The sequence below is a fragment of the Rana temporaria genome, chromosome 1 (assembly GCF_905171775.1).
Source record: "Rana temporaria chromosome 1, aRanTem1.1, whole genome shotgun sequence".
NCBI lineage: Eukaryota > Metazoa > Chordata > Amphibia > Anura > Ranidae > Rana > Rana temporaria.
Window position 1 is genome coordinate 106376934 of NC_053489.1, and position 19278 is coordinate 106396211.

The following is a 19278-nucleotide window of genomic DNA, read 5'->3' on the forward strand; positions in this document are numbered from 1 at the left end:
TGTTTTGCTTTTGCTCTCACTCTTTTCTCTCTTTTCAGACACCTCTCTCTCCTCCCCCGCGCAGGCAGCACCCGACAGCACACCTTGGTAGCCGTCGCCACGGCGGTCTCCCCACTCGCCCTCCCAGAACCGGATCCAGCTCGACCAACTCCAGATAAGTACAAACCGCGATCTCTCCACCCACAGTATGGCTAAGTTGCTATCCTTAAACGTACACGGGCTTAACTCCAACAGAAAACGTCACCTAGCGCTTAGGGAATTCAGGCAATCAGGGGCGGAGATTATAATGGTGCAGGAGTCGCACTTTCCTAAGGGCGATTCCTTCACGTTTGCATCCAGGTACTTCCCCTTAATATACCAGGCCTTTAGCCCGCGCAAACGGGCAGGGGTCGCAATCTTGATCAAACGGGGCACTCCCTTCACCTGCACAGAATCCTACATTGACCCCCTGGGCCACTTCATCATTCTGAGGGGGACATGGCACTCACGAGACATAACTTTATGCACCCTGTATGCCCCCAACGCACATCAGCACAGATTTCTAAGCCGGGTCCTCACCCGCCTAGCTAGATCCCCCCACGGCCTACTGGTAGTGGGGGGGGACTTTAACCTGCCCCATTCGGCGACCTGGGACCGCCTGGTGGTGAACCCCCGAGCCTCTCAAACGAAAGCCCTGCGGGACTCTAAACTTTTCCGTCAGCTGACGAGGAAACATGCTCTATTCGACGCATGGAGGGCGCTTCACCCAGGGGATCGCCAGTTCACCTTTTATTCATCCCCCCACCATACGCACTCACGTATAGATTACTTTTTAGTCAACAATACTACATTACGTGTCACTGACTCTGCACAGATCCTGCCCATCTCCTGGTCCGACCACGCCCCCATTACCCTGACCCTTGACCTCGACACTCCCACCCGCAGGCCCTATAACTGGCGCCTGAATGACTTTCTCCTGAAACACACCCCCTCCAAAATGGAAATAGACTCCGCCCTGCAACTTTACTTCAGCGAAAATGACACACAGGACGTCTCCACTACCACACTGTGGGCCGCCCATAAGGCGGTAATTAGGGGACGGTGTATGGCCATCTCCTCGGCCCTTAAGAGGAATGCCGAGGCGGCTAGAAAACAGGCGGAAGCGCAGCTCCGGGCCTTAGAGACTCGCCTACAGTCTTCCCCCTCCTTGACGTTACTTAAACGTATCGCCCTGGTACGGTCAACACTCCGGGACCTTGCGATGGGTCGAGTCGAGAAAGCTCTAGTACGCCTCCGCCAGGTATATTATGACAAAGGCAACAAGGCACAGGCGCTACTGGCGAGGAAACTAGCAGACCGTTCGCTCGCATCCACCCCACACCAGGTCCAGGATGGTTCGGGCAATATTATATCACACCCTCAGAGTATTGCGAATGCCTTCGCAGCATTCTACGCCGACCTGTATAACAAGCCAGAAATCCCCCATGACCCACCCCCCCCGACCTGTTAGACAAGATGACACAATACTTAACTCGGGCGGGCATTTCCCGGCTACAACCGGGCGACCTAGCCTCCCTTAACGCTCCCATTACAGGAGAGGAACTGACCGCAGCCATTAAGTCCCTACCCGCCCATAAATCCCCAGGCCCTGACGGGTTTCCATACGAATACTACAAGACCTTCCTCCCCACACTCCTCCCTCACATGACGAAGCTCTTCAACGCCTTCCTACAGCAGACCCCCATCCCGCAGGACATGCAGCGCTCTTACATCACCCTCATCCCCAAACCCGACAAGGACCCCTCACTGTGTGCAAGCTACAGGCCGATAGCCCTGCTGAACTCTGATCTCAAGATCTTCACAAAGGTCCTCTCCCTCCGCCTAAATGTAGTTTTACCATATCTGGTCCATAAAGACCAAGTGGGCTTTGTCCCCCTCCGCCAAGCGGGGGACAACACGAGAAAGGTAATCGACCTAATTGACGTGGCGAGCAGGGAGGGCCCGGAGTCTCTGCTCCTGAGTCTGGACGCAGAAAAGGCGTTTGACCGCCTTGGCTGGCCCTTCATGCTCGCCACGTTAAGGCATATGGGATTTAGGGGACCTTTCCTCCGGGCGGTCCGACACCTCTACACCAATCCGATCTCACAGGTGAAAACGCCCTTTGCCACTTCATCCACCTTCCCCGTTACTAATGGGACCCGTCAGGGGTGCCCCCTCTCCCCCCTCCTCTTTGCTCTCTGCGTCGAGCCCTTAGCAGCGACGATCCGAGGCAACCCGGATATCCGTGGAATCCCAGTAAGGGGGAGGGAATTTAAGATCTCCCTCTTCGCCGATGACATTATCCTGACACTAACGCGCCCCCGCATTTCTCTGCCCAACCTACACAGGGAATTAGAATGCTACGGGGCCCTCTCGGGATACAAGACTAATACGGCCAAGTCCATGGCCATGCCAATCAATATGCCCGAACCAGAGGCCCTACACTTGCAGTCCGTCTTCCCGTACCACTGGGAGCGAACCTCCCTGAAATACCTGGGGGTCCAACTGACCCCAAGCTTTACATCCCTGTACCAAGCCAACTTCCCCCCCCTATACAGTTCAATAAGGGCGCTGATCCACAAATGGAAGTCCCATCAGATATCCCTATTAGGCCGGATAGCGGCAATAAAGATGGTAGTCCTCCCAAAACTACTATACCTCTTCCAGACCCTCCCTATCCCGGTCCCCTGCGCACATCTGCGAGCCCTACAAGCCGACCTCCTCCGGTACGTGTGGAACTACAAACGCCACAGGATCCCACGCTCGGTTATGACGGCGTCACGAACCGAGGGAGGCCTGGCCTTCCCAGACCTGGTCAAATACTACCAGGCTTCGCAGCTCCGGGCAGTGACATCATGGTTCCCCCAGAAGTCTTACAATAGATGGACGGAGGTGGAAAAGATCTGGTTGGCGCCTATACACCCCAACAACCTCCTGTGGAACGCAAATGCGGCAGTGGAGCCCGGACGTTTACTGGGCTCCATGCGGCAGCTTCAAAGTACCTGGAGGAGGTTAGCCCAAGACGGTCGACTTAGGTCCGATAGCTCCCTACTGACCTCTTTCCTCTACAACCCTAAAATACCGACCAGTCTCACCCATCAGATGTCCTGGCCCTGGGCATCGCGAGGCCTATTTCACTTTGGTCATTTAGTAGACCCTAGATCCCGCACCCTACACTCCTTCACTGATCTCCAAGCCAAACATGACATTCCACGGCAAGCTTTTTTCAGCTACCTACAGATCAGGCACTACGCTCAAACAATCGCCCCTCGGCTCCTCTTCTCAAAACCGACCCCATTTGAGCGAATCATCCTCGAGGGCACTGCCCGAAGGGGTCTCATATCAGACATTTACCAAATCCTCAATGAATACCCCGCACAAACCAAAGGTAAACATACATATATGCTCCGATGGGAGAGGGAGCTGGGGGAGGTGCTCTCGGAGGACGAGTGGAGGGCAGTCTGGAGGCAGGCGGCCAAGAGTTCGATCTGCACCCTTTATAAGGAAAATATGTATAAAGTGCTGTTCTTCTGGTACCTGACCCCGGACGTCCTCCACAGGATTTACCCCTCCACTTCTGACCGATGCTGGCGCTGCAGCCAAGCCAAGGGCACACTGTTCCACATCTACTGGACGTGCCCCCTGATTGTCCCATTCTGGACTCAAACGCAAGAGCTCCTATCTCGCCTCCTGGAGGCGCCCATACCCCTCTCCCCGAAGCTGTTCTTGCTGGGCCTATCCCAACCTCGCATAGCTAAGCCCTACAAAAAACTGCTGAGACACATAACCACAGCTGCGAGGTGCTTGATAGCGCTTCATTGGAAGAAACCAATCCCCCCATCACAAGAAGCCCTCTATGCTAGGGTCAAAGATGTAGAACTCATGGAAAAAATGACGGCTAGGATCCAGGATAGGTTGGATGCCCATGATCTGGTCTGGGAGAGGTGGCACGTGGTGGAGGACCCGCCGTGAGTCGACAATAGGCCGCCAAGGTACACTGCTCACCCTGACAATCTTGCCTGCCCCCCCCCTATCCCCCCTGTCCCATCCCCTCTCCCTTTTCCTTCTCGCCTCCCCCCCCCCGCCCTGTCCCCCCCTCCTCACCCCATTCCCTCCTTCTATCCACCCCCCCTCTTTCCCTTTCTCTTCTCTTTCTTTACTCCTTCTTTTAGATCTCCAATTGTGTTACATGTCACTGATAGCAGAAATAGATATGGAGCCACTGTATAAGCCCAGCTAGCTGGAATTTTGTACCTCCTTTCATCTTTTGCACTTGAACTGCTGCTATATTCTGTACTGACATTTTATGAAAATAAACAAAAATTATTATTTGAAAAAAAAAGAAATTGTTCAATGATTAATTTAGCAGCATGACCCATTCCTCATCCCACTGGTAACCACAACTTCTCCAGGTGAATAAGAGAGCCCAAAGCTATGGCTGAGAGGGAATATATATTTTATTATACTTTAGAGGCCTTGGCCTTGACGATGCAGAACACATTTGGCTGGGTGCTGATCTTTGAGCCCCCGTTCACACCCGTGTGGATTTGCTATAACAGAAGTCTATGCAAGTTGCAATGAAATCAGCAAAAAGTATTGCAGAAACCTTTTTCAAAGTCGCTGCGACATGAGTCGCTATTTGAATGGTTCCATTGCCGACAATAGGGTACAACTTGTTATGTGCTTTGGAACTATCAGATCGCATGACAAATTACACTGGTACAAACTGGTGTGAATGGGGGCTATGGCCAGGTTGCAATTTGCTTTTATTCCTTTATGCAATTAATTGTAAATACATGACAAACACAAAGTAGACTCATGACAAATGCATTTCAAGTGCTCTTGTACATTAACCCCAAGGCTGATGTAATGTCTGTAATTCTGTTGCTGGTGAAAATTAACCATTAACTCCTGATAACTAACCATTAACTCGCTGTAAAAAAAATGCTCTGTCACTGGTTGGATGAGTGAGGCATCAATCTCTTGTTTATGGACACACTGCAGAATGTAATAGCCAGATTCAGGTAGATGGGCTCATCTTTGTGCCAGAATAACGCAACGTATATGCGCTACGCCGGCATAAGTCAGAGAGGTAACTACACGATTCACAAAGCACTTTCTCTCAACGTTGCGCCGGCGTAACGTAAATTTTAAGGCGTAAGTGTAAGTGGGTGTGACCTTATGCAAATGATGGCCTGAGCGTGGAGCAGTGGCTTATGCCCGGCGTATCATCAACGGAGCATGCGCAGTGATGTCGACGTATGATCGCTTCCTTGTGCGCATGCTCACAACTACACCGGCCCAACTTCCTGGTATACGCCGGCCTACCGGCTTACGCTGAGCGCATAAATACGCCCAGACATGCGCCCGCCTGATGCAAAATTACATCCTGCTTTTTCCCCCCTGAGCATGGTCATTTTGCTGTGCGATGGCTGCTACAGTAGAGAAGAACAAGAGGAAGAGGAATTTTTCTCCCCAGGAGAAGGCAGTCCTCATCACTGCCATGGAGAGATATGACACCTTCCTCCATGGTGCCCAGAGTCGGGATACTAGCTGCGCCAAGATACAGGTCATCCTGGAGACCATCGCGACTGAGGTTAGTGCCCTTGGCAATGCGACCCGGAGCACCAAGGACATAAATAAAAAGATCAATGATCTGAAGCTCCGTGTGCGGGAGAAGCCGGCCGCCATTAGGAAGCACCAGAGGGGCACGGGTGGCGGACCACCATGCAATGTCAGTTTGATCCCGGAGGAGGAGGTGGTCGCCTGGTGTCTGCAGAGGGAGCAGTTGGAGGGCGTTGAGGGCTATGATTCCCGTGATGATGCCTCGAGGACAGGTAAGTGTTTTATATCCCCTATCCGGTTCGTAGCATGTGAGGGGGTGGAAGGGAACATGTGACAAGTGTGTGGATCCCCCAACATGTGACTGCTTTGTGTCATCCACAGATGTGCAGGAGGGAGTGGGCCCATCTGCTGCCGGTGGCCGTCCCACGACATCGTCCCCGGAACAGCCTCAGCCAGACCCCCTAGATCCAGCGGTGGAGGGGGGTGGCCACACCTCTCCTCTCGAGGAGGTGGTGGAGGAGACGGTGGACCTTGGCCAGATTTGCCTCATTATAGAGGAGTCCACTGTTGGGCCCTCTCACAACTCCCCCCCCCCATCAGGGGAAGCCCCCCTGTCTTAGCCACCAGTAGGGGAACCCCCTCAAGGGGCTCACCCTACAGCCGCTCCCAAGCGTCTTCTGCCCCAAGGAAGGCGACACGGAAGACTAGGGGTGTTCCTCAAAGTGTGCAGGAACAAATTGCCAAGGACCAGGGCCGGCAGACCCGGCATATGGGGGAGATAGCCGTGCACCTGCACCGGGTGGCTGAAAACACAGCCCAGATTTTGGACGCAGTGCAGGATGGCAATGCTAATAGCGCAGCAGTGGTCATCTGCGTTGGGGAGCTGCAGGCCACCACAGCGAACCTAGTGGCAAAGGTTCAGACCCTTACTGGGGCGGTCCAGGCCAACACGGCTGCCATCCAGGAGGAGGGGAGGCAGCGCAACCAGCGGCATAACCTCACCTGCCAGCTGAGGATGCAGGCCCAGACCAACCATTTTCCGAGCCGCATTGCCGTGGCCTTGGAGGGCAGGCAGCCATCACCTGCCAGGAGTGGCACACCCGGGGATGAGCCACCTCCAGATGTACCACCCCCCCACCCCAGGCTCCCCCAGGCAGCTGAGGAGCCAGAGAGGTGCCACCAGGCGCAGCCCCCGTCAGGCCAAATGAGTGTCTTTTTTTGGGGGGGCTCAGGAGTTGAGGTTTTTTTTTGGTTATTTATGCTCAGGATTTGAGTTATTTTTTTTATGCTCAGGTCATGAGCCTTTTTTTTTATTTATGTAAGCACACGGTGAGGAGTGCTGGCTACAGTGTGACTGGTGTGTGAATGGGGGGGTGACACTCCTGCCAGTAAGGGGTGTCACCCTCGGTCGTTAGGGAGAAATTATCCCCACGACCGTGTGAATGTGGTATGAATGGACAGTGACATAATTGGGGCCTTGGCGCGGCGTTGCTGCTCCCAAGTCCTGCATGGTGGACTTGGGCTAATCCAATGTGACGTGGATGTGGTGTGTGTGAGCTAGGGATCACAGTGGTGTGCATGCGTGCATTCTCCTTGTGCCATGATGAATGTGTGTGTTTAACGTGCAAAGATGTCTTCTGTGAGGCATCTCCTGACTGCTGTTCCCTCAGCAGACGGGTAGCCTCATTTAGGGGGGGATTGTGTGGTTCGGGGGTCAGGTCATCACGTAGGTCAATCTCCAGGCTCTTTCTCATGGCGTAGTTGTGCAGCACGCAACATGCACCGATGATCTGGCACACGAAGTTTGGGGAATACAACAGGGTCCCCCCGGACTTATCCAGGCATCGGAAACGGGACTTCAGGAGGCCAAATGTGCGTTCCACCACTGCACGGGTACGTATGTGTGCAGCATTGTAGTTTATCTCTCCTCTGGTTTGGGGATTCCGGTATGGAGTCAGGAGATGGGGTCCAAGTGCATATGCAGAGTCACCTGGAAGGGAAAAGACAGGAGGATGTTAGTCGTGCAAGTGCCCCTCCTGATGTCTGCATCATAGGATCGGACAGTCATGCCTGACACCCATGTCACTCACCAACCAGCCAGCTGTCCCCATACACGTTCTGTTCAAAATCTGTTGGGATGTTGCTTTGACAGTATATGTAGCTGTCATGGCTGGACCCTGGGTGTTTGGCACGGACGTGCCATATGAGGCATTGGGCATCGGCTATCACCTGTACGTTGATGGAATGCCAGTGCTTCCGATTGCGGTATATGTGCTCTGTGGCACGGGGGGCCGTAATGCCACATGTGTGCAATCAATGGCCCCCACGGTGCGTGGGAATCCTGCAATCATGTAGAAATCCTGCATTGCCTTCTGCCGCAGATGCTCATGGGTGGGTCTGATGAAGTGGTGGGACATGCGTCTGAGGATTGCGGGGACAACCTGGTGCACGCATCTGCTCATGGTGGATTGTGACATCCCAGACACGACTCCACTTGTACGCTGAAAAGATCCACTGGCGAGGAAATGCAGTGTTGCCAGTACCTTGACCAGTGGCTGCACTGCATGTGCACGATGTGTCTTGATGGTGATGTCATCATGCAGGGTTGTGGCTAATTCTAGGATGGCATCAGGGCTGAATCTGAAGATGCGATACACCTCTGAATCACCCATGCCAAAGACGTCCATGCGCGTGCGGTATATCCTCTCCCGTGCCCTCCTACGAGTCGGTGGACCCATTAGTAGTGCTAGGACCACGGCTGCCCCTGGCATGTTGGCACACAGATGTGTTCTCCTGCAAGTGTGGTTGCTCAGCTTGCTCAGCTCGTCCGTAACGGTGCTGCTGTAGCTGCTCTCCAGCTGACCTGTTGAGCGTAAATATGCGCCCACGACACTCCGGCGTAGGAAAGTGTAGTTGGTCGGAGGAAGCCTATTTTCAGGCGTATTTCGTTCTGTGGGTACGGTACATAAATACGCCGGCGCATATTTACACTTACGCGGCGTATCTGTAGATACGCCGGCGTAAGTCTTTCTGAATCTGGCTATAAGTCTCCAATGAGAGCAACACCTTACTCATCCAGTCAGTAAGGGAATGACCTACAGAAATAGGTGAGTAATTTGCTTATCTGCAAAATCTTGCAAAGCGATTCTGTTGCTGGCAAGTTGTTGCCAGCATCAGGATCCTAAGTGTAACATGGGTCTTAGAAACCAAGGGGTGTCTTATATCATTTATACAGGGCTGTGGCTATTAGTACATCCATTAAAGTGGAGGTTCACCCGGAAATGTTATTTTTTAACCTTAGATTCATGCTCATTTTGTCTAGGGGAATCGGCTAGTTTTTTTAAAATCGAAGCTGTACTTACCGTTTTAGAGAGCAATCTTCTCTGCCGCTTCATGGGCTGCGGGACTGGGTGTTCCTATTTGATTGACAGTCTTCCGACAGGCTTCCAACAGTCGCATCCATCGCGTCACGATTTTCCGAAAGTAGCCGAACGTTGGTGCGCAGGCGCCGTATAGAGCCGCACCGACGTTCGGCTTCTTTCGGCTACTCGTGACGCGATGGATGCGACCGTCGGAAGCCTGTCGAAAGACTGTCAATCAAATAGGAACACCCAGTCCCGAAGACCATACCCGGAAGCGGCGGAGAAGATCGCTCTCTAAAACGGTAAGTACAGCTTTGATTTTAAAAAAACTAGCCGATTCCCCTAGACAAAATGAGCATCAATCTAAGGTTAACATTTCTTTTTAGGGTGAACTCCCGCTTTAAATACAGTGATGTTGAATTAGGTACCCTGACTAAGCACTTATGCTAAAGTCCATCCGAACCCTCTTAATTTATTACTGTAATGCAATCAGAGTGCGAAGATCTGCAGGATGGGTAAAAAACCCTGTGCTGCCACCTAATAGGAGAGTCAGACCTCGACTCCTCACAAACAAGCTCTCCTGCAATCCAACATGTCTCAGGCCTGGTTCACACCTATGCATTGTTTAGTGCATTTCCAGTTTTGCACACTACAGTCCATTTAACATGGTTTGCTATGGGTCATATTTACATCTGTGTATTTTATGGAACGGGTCAGGGACTGTTTTTGGGTTTTTGGTTCTATAGACTTCAATAGATCAAAACGTGTATTGAAAAATGCAAAATGCACCTGGAGTATGCAAACTGCAACCTGCATAGGTGTGAATCAGGCCTCAATGAACAAAGTCAAATCAATAACACTCACTCCCTGAGCACAGGGAATTGATTAGAGATATATTTAGGCAGAGTTTTAGAGAGCTGCTGGCCACTGCTTGTGTGTGAGAGGGCAGTCTAACTTTCTTAGTTAGACTGCCCTCTTCCGTCGTCTTTGCGGCGCTTTTTGGACACTTGTGGGGCACTTTTAACACTTTTAAATATCTACACACACAAAACATTTTTTTTTACCTTATTTATTCTGATAAATGAAATACTTTCTATTTACATTACTGTCCGGCAAGAAGAGCTGTAGTCTCACTTTCACATGCTTGCAAGGCTTACCTTAGACAATTTGCTGAAAGACTATTATTGTTTACAGAGCTGAATAGCTCAATCTCCAATTCAAGCACAACTGAGTCAGAGTAATGACTTATCCCTACACCATAACAATAACAATATAAAAAAATAAAATACATTTAAAACAAAATCATTAGAGTGCACCTTTAACTAGCTCTCATCCATTTGTATCCTAAAATCACTTTTATTCTTTTGATTAGATTGCTATTTTAAAATGACCCTTTCTATAAAGTGGTATTTTCCGTGTGCGTAATATCCCAATTTATAACATACAAAAAACAACTGTTACTGCCCCTACCTATGACTGATCTTCACAGCAAGGAGCATTGAAAGGGCGGACGTATGTCAACAAACATACAGAATAGCCAAGCTCAACTTACCAACCAATCAGCAACCAACCAAATTCACCTGTCTAACAATGCATTAAAAATAGGGGTTAAGTTGCATGCATTTGCAAATACATGCGTAAGCTGCAGGCCCCGTCAAGGCTCCCTGTGTACTGCAGTCCCAACTCTAAAATTTAAAGTCTCCTCAGTGGAAGCACATGTATGCTGATTGATAAAGGGCAGATGACTGGAGGGAGCCCAACCCTCCTTAAAGAAGCAGGAGCACACTAAACACCCAGCACATGGAAGCAAAGGTGCTAGTGCGTTGCCTGACCACAATGACAACAATACAAAAAACAACTGTCACTGCCCCTACCTATGACTGGTCTTCACAGCAAGAAAAAAAAACAAGGGTTTAGTTGCACGTATTTGCAAATACATGCGTAAGCTGCAGGCCCCGTCAAGGATCCCTGTGTACTGCAGTCCAATTTATAACATAACACAAGGAAGAACTGCACAGGCTACAACGGTTGGTAGGGAGTGACAGTGACACATTGGGGTTGATTTACTAAAACTGGAGAGTGCAAAATCTGGTGCAGCTCGGCATAGAAACCAATCAGCTTCCAGGTTCTTTTGGCAAAGCTTAATTGAACAAGCTGAAGTTAGAAGCTGATTGGCTACCATGCACAACTGCACCAGATTTTAGCACTTTCCAGTTTTTGTAAATCATCCCCATTGGCAGTGAGTGACTTGATTTCCTTTCTGCCTCATCATATACTGTATAGTAAAGATTGTACATCTCCTAATGGATTATTTTGAAAATAATAATGTCATGATTAGCCAATTTGGCACTGCAGAACACAAATCATGTTGTCAACAGTCATGTTGTCTACAGCCAGGGCCGTCTTTACCATAGGGAAAACGGGGGAAGCTGCCCAGGGCCCTGTCACTGTTGGGGGCCCAAAGCAGAGCCGCCCGTTAAGCCCCTGTGCTGCCCACAAATCAGCGCTGAAAATCACACTACTGCTTCCCTTCCCAGTGTTTTAAAATGTACAACACCCCTGGCTTCCCTTTAGGCGTGCACTTCTCCCTTCCTGACACTGGGTGCTGCTTGTATATAAAAGTGAATTAGAATGTGATTTTATAACATCCCCAGTTTGCTCTTCCCGAGGCTGACTTCTTCATGTCCTGCACCTCAAGGTATGTCACTGTTTGCTAATCTATATTGTAAATAGAAGTTTTCTGTAGAGTGTGCCCAAAGTCTTTATAATATTTGATGATTCACTGCAGGTCTGGTCAGTGTTTTAAAAAGTTCCTCTATTTTACACATGGCATGGCATGGGGTCGCTGCACCATCTGTCCATTCTGCTTTAGCACCATGGGACCCCATGCCATGCCATGTGTAAAATAGAGGAACTCTTTAAATCACAGACTAGACCTGCAGTCCAGGCTGAGTAAGACCTCAGAGCACATGGCATTACTGTCTGTATTTAACTGCTTGATGGGCTTATTTTGGGCCTGGCTGGTTCACATGTATGTGTTTTGGTGGCCCACATTTGCGCAGGCACAGCAGCCCATTCATTTGAATGGGCCGCCATGCCTGCGTTTCCTGCAAAGAAAAGCCCATGCCTCATGTAATAGGATGCGCATACGGCACACCTATGCCCATCAAGCACTGAAATACAGCACTGTCTGTCCATTCTGCTGTCTGCTGTGACTTATCTGCAGTTACCGCACTGTCAAACTTGCTGCATTTTTAGACGTTTAGGTCACGCTTTTAAAAACACAGTGCGTTTGTGTGTGCAAGAACTGCAGGTAAGAAGTATGGTGCAAAAGCAGAATGGGTTTCAAGGCAACTGTATTTTTAAAATGCTGAATGCACCTTTTTTCTGCAGGAAAGAAAGGCATGACAGCCCATTCAAATCAATGGGCTGCTGTGCCTGCACAAATGAGGGCCACCACATATGTGAACCAGCCAGGCCCAAAATAAGCTGGAGGGGGGCCCAAAAAAAATGGGTAGGAACACCCAGGCTTCACTAGTTCCACACGGTCTATGTAAATACCTATATTTACCTATACTAGAGGGTCCTACATAAGCAATGGCATCATGAACAGCTGTTGTTTACTACTGGTCACAGTGATCACATGGTACCAGGACTCTGTACCTTTATTGTGCTGCTGCATGCACCCAAGGGTACACACGAGGAGCACTTCTGGGAGGGCGTACTGGCCATTTACACTACTGTACAAAGTTTTAGGCAGGCATGTAAAAATGATAAATTAAGAATGCTTCCAGAAATAGAAGTGTTAGTAGTTAATTTGTTTTATCAATTAGCAAAATGGAAAGCAAATGAACAGAATAAAATGCTTTTAAAACAGCATCAATTACTCAAGGTACACTTGCAAACAGTTTTTGAAGGAACTTGGCAGGTAGGTTGTTCCAAACATCTTGGGAAACTAAGCAAATATCTTCTGTGGATGTAGGCTGCCTCAAATCCTCAACATTCTATCTTAATGTAATTCCCAACAGACTCAATGATGTTGAGGTCAGGGCTCTGTAGGGGCCAAACCATCACGTCCAGGACTCCTTGTTGTTCTTTATGCTGAAGATAGTTCTTAACCTCTTGACCACTGGGCACTTAAACCCCCTTCCTAACCAGACCAATTTTCAGCTTTCGGTGCTCTCACAATTTGAATGACAATAACTCAGTCATACAACATTGTACCCATTTGAAATTTTTGTCCTTTTTTTCACACAAATAGAGCTTTCTTTTGGTGGTTTTTGATCACCTCTGCGTTTTTTATTTTTTGCGCTATAAAAGAAAAACGACAGAAAATTCTGTAAAAAACAAACAAAAAAACTTGTTTCTGTCATATTCGCAGGTTATTTCTCACACACAGCATATGCTTACCACGAATTACACCCCAAAACACATTCTGCTATTCCTCCCGAGTATGGCGATACCCCATGTGTGCGACTTTTACACGGCGTGGCCACATAGAGAGGCCCAACATGCAGGGAGCGCCATCAGGCGTTCTGGAACACCCAGACCAATTCTTACAATTACATAGAACCCCAAAACATTATATATGCAGAGTATTGGGGTATTGCGGAGTATTGGGGTATTGCGGAGTATTGGGGTATTGCGGAGTATTGGGGTATTGCTGGGTATTGGAGTATTGCGGGGTATTGGAGTATTGCGGGGTATTGCAGAGTATTGGGGTATTGCAGAGTATTGGGGTATTGCAGAGTATTGGGGTATTGCAGGGTATTGCAGAGTATGGGGTATTGCAGAGTATGGGGGGTATTGCAGAGTATGGGGGGTATTGCCAGAGTATGGGGGTATTGCCAGAGTATGGGGGGTATTGCCAGAGTATGGGGGGTATTGCCAGAGTATGAGGGGTATTGCCAGAGTATGGGGGGTATTGCCAGAGTATGGGGGGTATTGCCAGAGCATGGGGTATTTGCAGAGTATTGCGCAGGGATAGCTGAGCTGGGATGGATTTGCAGTTGTCCAGCCACAGCAGTGCTGACACCCCGCGCTCCCCCCCCTCTCCTCTCGCACTGTACCGAACGGTACAGAGAGGGGAGGGAGGAACCGGCGTCATCAAATGACGCCGGTTTGTTGACAAGTGATCGCTCCGTCATTTGACGGAGCGATCACGTGGTAAACGGCCGCTATCAGCGGCAATTTACCGTGATCCGTGATGCGCCGGGTCTTCTAGACCCGGCGAGCACAGACACTTCCGCGAGCGCGCCCCAGGGGACGCGCAAACGCGGAAGTGCACGAGGACGTCCCAGGGACGTCCTGTCACAGTAACTCGACCGCGCTGTAGCAGTATTTTTGCTATAGCGCGGTCGGCAAGAGGTTAATGTAATTGGCTGTATGTTTGGGATCATTGTCCTACTGCAGAAGCCTCCCTGATGGCATGACATGATGGATAAATGCCTGCCTATATTTTTCAGCATTGAGGACACCAGAGGCGGCTCTAGGCTTTGTGAGGCCTTAGGCAAATCTGAGCCTTGAGGCGCATTCACATCCATAATGGAAAAAAAATAATTCAAGCGATAAAAATTAACTGTATAAATTGCATATATTAAGAGTTTTACATTTTATGAACTATGAATTCACCATTTATAGAATTTTCTCTAACCATTTCTTTGGGCAAATTAGGCGGCTGCGAGGGCGAGGCCTAAGGCGACCGCCTAATTTGCCTAATTAGAGAGCCGCCTCTGGAGGACACCATTGATCTGGACCAAATCTACAACTCTATTTGCAGAAATATAGGCCCAAACTTGCAAGGAACCTCCACCACGCTTTGCTGTTGTCTGCATACACTCATTATTGTATTCCTTTCCAGTCCTTCGATGAACAAACTTCCTCCTGCTACAGGAAAGTATTTCACATTTTGACTCATCAGTCCAGAGTACCAGCTGCCATTTTTCAAGGTAAGTATAACATGTTTATTTTTTTAAAACTAACCTTTGCAACCCTTTTAAAGGAAATCTAAAGTATTTTTTTTTTTTTTTTTTAGATATGCACGATCAGCTTAATGTATACTGCTATATCAACACATGCATATGATTTTCCAAAAATGTAATTTCTGGTACACTTTTTCATTATATGTGTACCCAGAGAAACCATATTTGTTTGCTCCATATAAACCTTTTATTTCTGTTTACTAAGGCTATACAGAAATTATGATTTGCTCATTTTTCTTTCTCAATGCATTCTGTCTAATTTAACAGAAGAAAAAGACCACATACAGCTAATTGATTTTGTATCAACAGTCTATCATCATAAATGCTAAGCACATTACCTGATACGTAGATAACTGTTAGAGGGAGGATGCAAAGTAAAAGTCTGTATAAGAAAAATAATCAGCAAAATATTGGAAAGAAAGCAAATAAAATATGAAAGTATGTATTGTAAGCTCTAACAAGCAGGGCCCTCTGATTCTTCCTGTATTGAATTGTATTGTAATTTTACTGTCTACCCTACTGTTGTAAAGCGCCGCACAAACTGTCAGCGCTATTTAAATCCTGTATAATAATAATAATATACAAAATTGTATCAAGTTAACAATAATCACTCAAAATGATACTGTCTCACTAAAAATACACTAACATTTTTCCTTAGCTGTCAGCAATTACACAATAAAAGTGCATTTATTTCTCAATGATTGGATGGAATGGTAGCGTTGTTTGCCAAAACAGTGTTAGACTATTTCCATTTGGATGCTCTGACTTCATCTCATTAAGCAGTTCCAGATCTTTTTCATCCAACAGCCATCCAAACATGTCCAATTGTTTCAGGTTATGGAGTTTAGATACACATCGAATTAAGGCAATCAGAGTTATAGGTTCTGTTTTAAATTGTACTTGAATGGGTCTGGAAATGCCAAAATGTTGTAATTTTGGCACATTATCTATAATATTAAAGAAGTCTCCCCATCCAGACTGAGTGATGTCCTGGTTAAGGTTCAGATCCAAAGCTTGCAAATTTGTTACATAGCCATATGCACAGACTTTGCCTGTAAAGAAAGTAATATTATTATAATAGTATTAAAAAGGAATAAGACAAAAAATAGAATTTTTTAATACAGCTTACCTGTAAAATCCTTTTCTTGGGATTACATCACGAGACACAGAGCCTTAATTACTTAATGGGTTATGTAGTCACCACAGGTGATTGGACTCTGGCAAACCCAATTAAAATTGAGTTCCTCCCCTATATAACCCCTCCCAAATGGACAGTACCTCAGTTTTGTAGCAAAGCAATAAGTGGTCCACGTTTAACTCCGAAGAGGGGTGGGAGCTCTGTGTCCCGTGATGTATTCCCAAGAAAAGGATTTTACAGGTAAGCTGTATTAAAAAATCCTATTTTCTTGATCATACATCACGGGACACAGAGCCTTAATTACTTAATGGGATGTCCCATAGCAATACTAAAGTTTAAGGGGAGGGAGACACAGATCAGAATAAGACTGCCATCGAGCCAGAAGATATATACTGCTGCCTGAAGTACACTATGCCCGAAGGCGGCATCCTTGTAACCTCTCACATCTACCTGGTAGAATTTAGTAAATGTATGGACTGAAGACCAAGTAGCAGCCTTACAGATCTGAGCCATGGAGGCCTGGTGATGCACTGCCCATGAAGCATCAACTGCTCTAGTCGAGTGCGCTTTCACCTGAAAAGGAGGAATCACCTTGCAATAGTGGATTTTGACGCTGCCTGGCCCTTCTTTGGGCCTCGTGGCAGAATGAATAGACAATCAGTCTTCCTTTACAGGACCTTTGCAGACCTTTACCGCTCTAACAGAGTCTACAACATCTAGAGAGTGTAGACTCTCTTCCTCCGCAGACTGCTTGCTGAGGATATGGCTACAAGAAAAAACAGCTTCTGTGTCAACAGACTTAGAGAAACCTGGTGTAAAGGTTCAAAAGGTAGCTTCTTCAAACAGATAATACCAAATTCAAATCCCATGGGCACACGGGAGACTTAAGCGGTGGATTTAAACGCAGTGCTGTGACCTTGGTGGCTGATATCACAATGCTAGTTAATAAATGCCTTGCAATTGGCCTTATGCCTATTCAATTGAAACATGCCATCATTTCACCGCTGTTGAAGAAAGCAGGCTTAGATCCTGCCGACCTAAATAATTTTAGACCGATAACCTCGATACCATTCCTTGCCAAGATCCTCGGGCGTGTGGTCTTCGATCAGCTACAACATCATATGGAAATAAACAATCTTTTCCACGACACCCAATCGGGATTTAGGCCGGGTCGAGGCACAGACGTATGTGCGTTAGCCATGCGTGAAAGACTCCTTATGATTAAGGACGCTGGAGGATCAGCCGCATTGGTGTTACTAGACCTCTCGGCGGCGTTCAAAACGATCGACCACGACATCTTGACGAATCGCATGGAATTTCTGTTCGGAATAAAAGGCAAAGTGCTGAACTGGCTAAAGTCCTTTCTCTCAAAGCGCACACACGTAGTTCGCTTAAGAGATTATAGATCTCTCCCTCGCCATCTACATTGTGGAGTTCCTCAAGGCAGTGCCATCTCACCACTGGCCTTTAACTGTTACATGCGGCCATTGCCAGACATTATACTGAAATATGGCTTGGAGGCTCAAATATACGCAGATGACACACAAATACTGGTAGATATGGCTAGTGGTACTGATATGCAATTGAAACTCCAACTTTGTTTAGCTGAAATACATCAATGGATGCTTTCTAGTAGACTTGGTATTAACACTGCTAGGAACGAAGTTCTTTTAATTGGAAAAATTACACCTATATCACCAATCTCTAACTGGCCCATATCATTTGGCACTAATCCAACGCCTGCCAAAAAGATTAAGAACTTAGGGGTCTGGTTCGACTCGGAATTCATATTTATACCACATGTCTTAAATATTGTGAAAAATGCAAGCTACTATCTATATTTCCTTCGGAAGCTGAAAAATCTGTTTACCGAAGTGAATCGGAAAAAACTTGTACAAGCATTCATACTTTCTAGGTTGGATTACTCAAATGTTTTCTTATTAAATCTCCCAAAGAAATGGATTGCTAAGTTTAAGTTAGTTCAAAACCATGCCTCTCACCTGATCAAAGGACTAAATCACAGAGAACATGTTACAAGCTCCCTTCGAGAGCTTCACTGGCTACCCATTGCCAAAAGGGCTGAATTCAAGGCCCTCTGCCTTGTTTTTAAGGCGTATTGGAGTCAAGGTCCAATCTATTTATCGAGTATAGTTTCCCACTATACCCCAAAAAGATCTTTACGGTCAGCGAATCAAAACCGCCTTATGCCGAAACCATATAATTTTGCGACAGCTGGTGGAAAAACTCTCCAAGTCTTTGGTGTATTCCTATGGAAGAATCTTCCTGAGAGTATGCGGAAAATTAACTCGCCAACTCATTTTCGCAAGATACTGAAGACTCACTTACTTTCCAATGTATATGAATAAGGAACATGTGCTATTTACTACTAACCAGCTCATCAGCCTGCCCTAACTTGTTGCTGCCTATTTAAATGAGGACTGGTATTCTGCTTCTTCAACTTTTCTTTTTTTATTTCATTTTTTTCCCTCTGTTTAGATGATCCTCCTTATGTTATTTCAGTTGTTATTTATTACTAATCTATTCTGTATGTGATATCTGCTATGCTTATTTTTTTTCGATTATCAGTATATGTATTTGGTCTGTCTAGCGCTGAGGCACAGTTCTTGAACTGTATTTGGCGCTTAACAAATAATAAAAATCAATCAATCAATCAAGCAGTGCACCCTGAAAAAATAAGAGGCAAGCGAAAAAAATACAGACAAGGCCGAGATTTGTCCCTTGATAGTGCTCAAGGCCAACTTCATATTTAAGCCCAACTGAAGAAAGGCAAGAATCCTATTAATGGCAAACTTCCTAGGATGCCACTTTCTGGGTTCACACCAGGAAACATATGCCTTCCAGATTCTGTAGTAGATGAGCCTGGAGGCCGGCTTCCTAGCATTAACCAGAGTGGATAGGACTGGCCCTGAGAGCCCACGTTTCCTCAGAACTTGGGTCTCAATAGCCAAACCGTCAAATTTAGACTTTGTAAAGCAGGATGGAATATTGGACCCTACGATAGTAGGTCTGGGCATAATGGGAGAACCCAAGGTCTTCCTACTGCCATCCTTACAATTTCTGCGTACCAGGGTCTCCTGGGCCAAGCAGGGCAACCAAAATCACATGCTTTCCTTCCTTCTTGACTCTCTGAAGGAATCGTAGGAGGAGCGGAACTGGAGGGAACTCATAAATCAGGGAATACTGATCCCATGAG

General features: G+C 47.4%; 1 protein-coding gene across 1 annotated transcript in view; it reads right to left on the reverse strand.

Moving 5' to 3' along the window:
• Positions 1–14492: 14492 nt before the first annotated feature.
• Positions 14493–19278, reverse strand: part of LOC120930318 (baculoviral IAP repeat-containing protein 1e-like) — an 88445-nt gene continuing 83659 nt past the window's right edge. Inside the window, exon 15 of the mRNA XM_040341528.1 lies at positions 14493–15978. Coding sequence (XP_040197462.1) covers positions 15614–15978 — 365 coding nt within the window. The 3' untranslated portion in view covers positions 14493–15613. The remainder of the gene's footprint in view (positions 15979–19278) is intronic.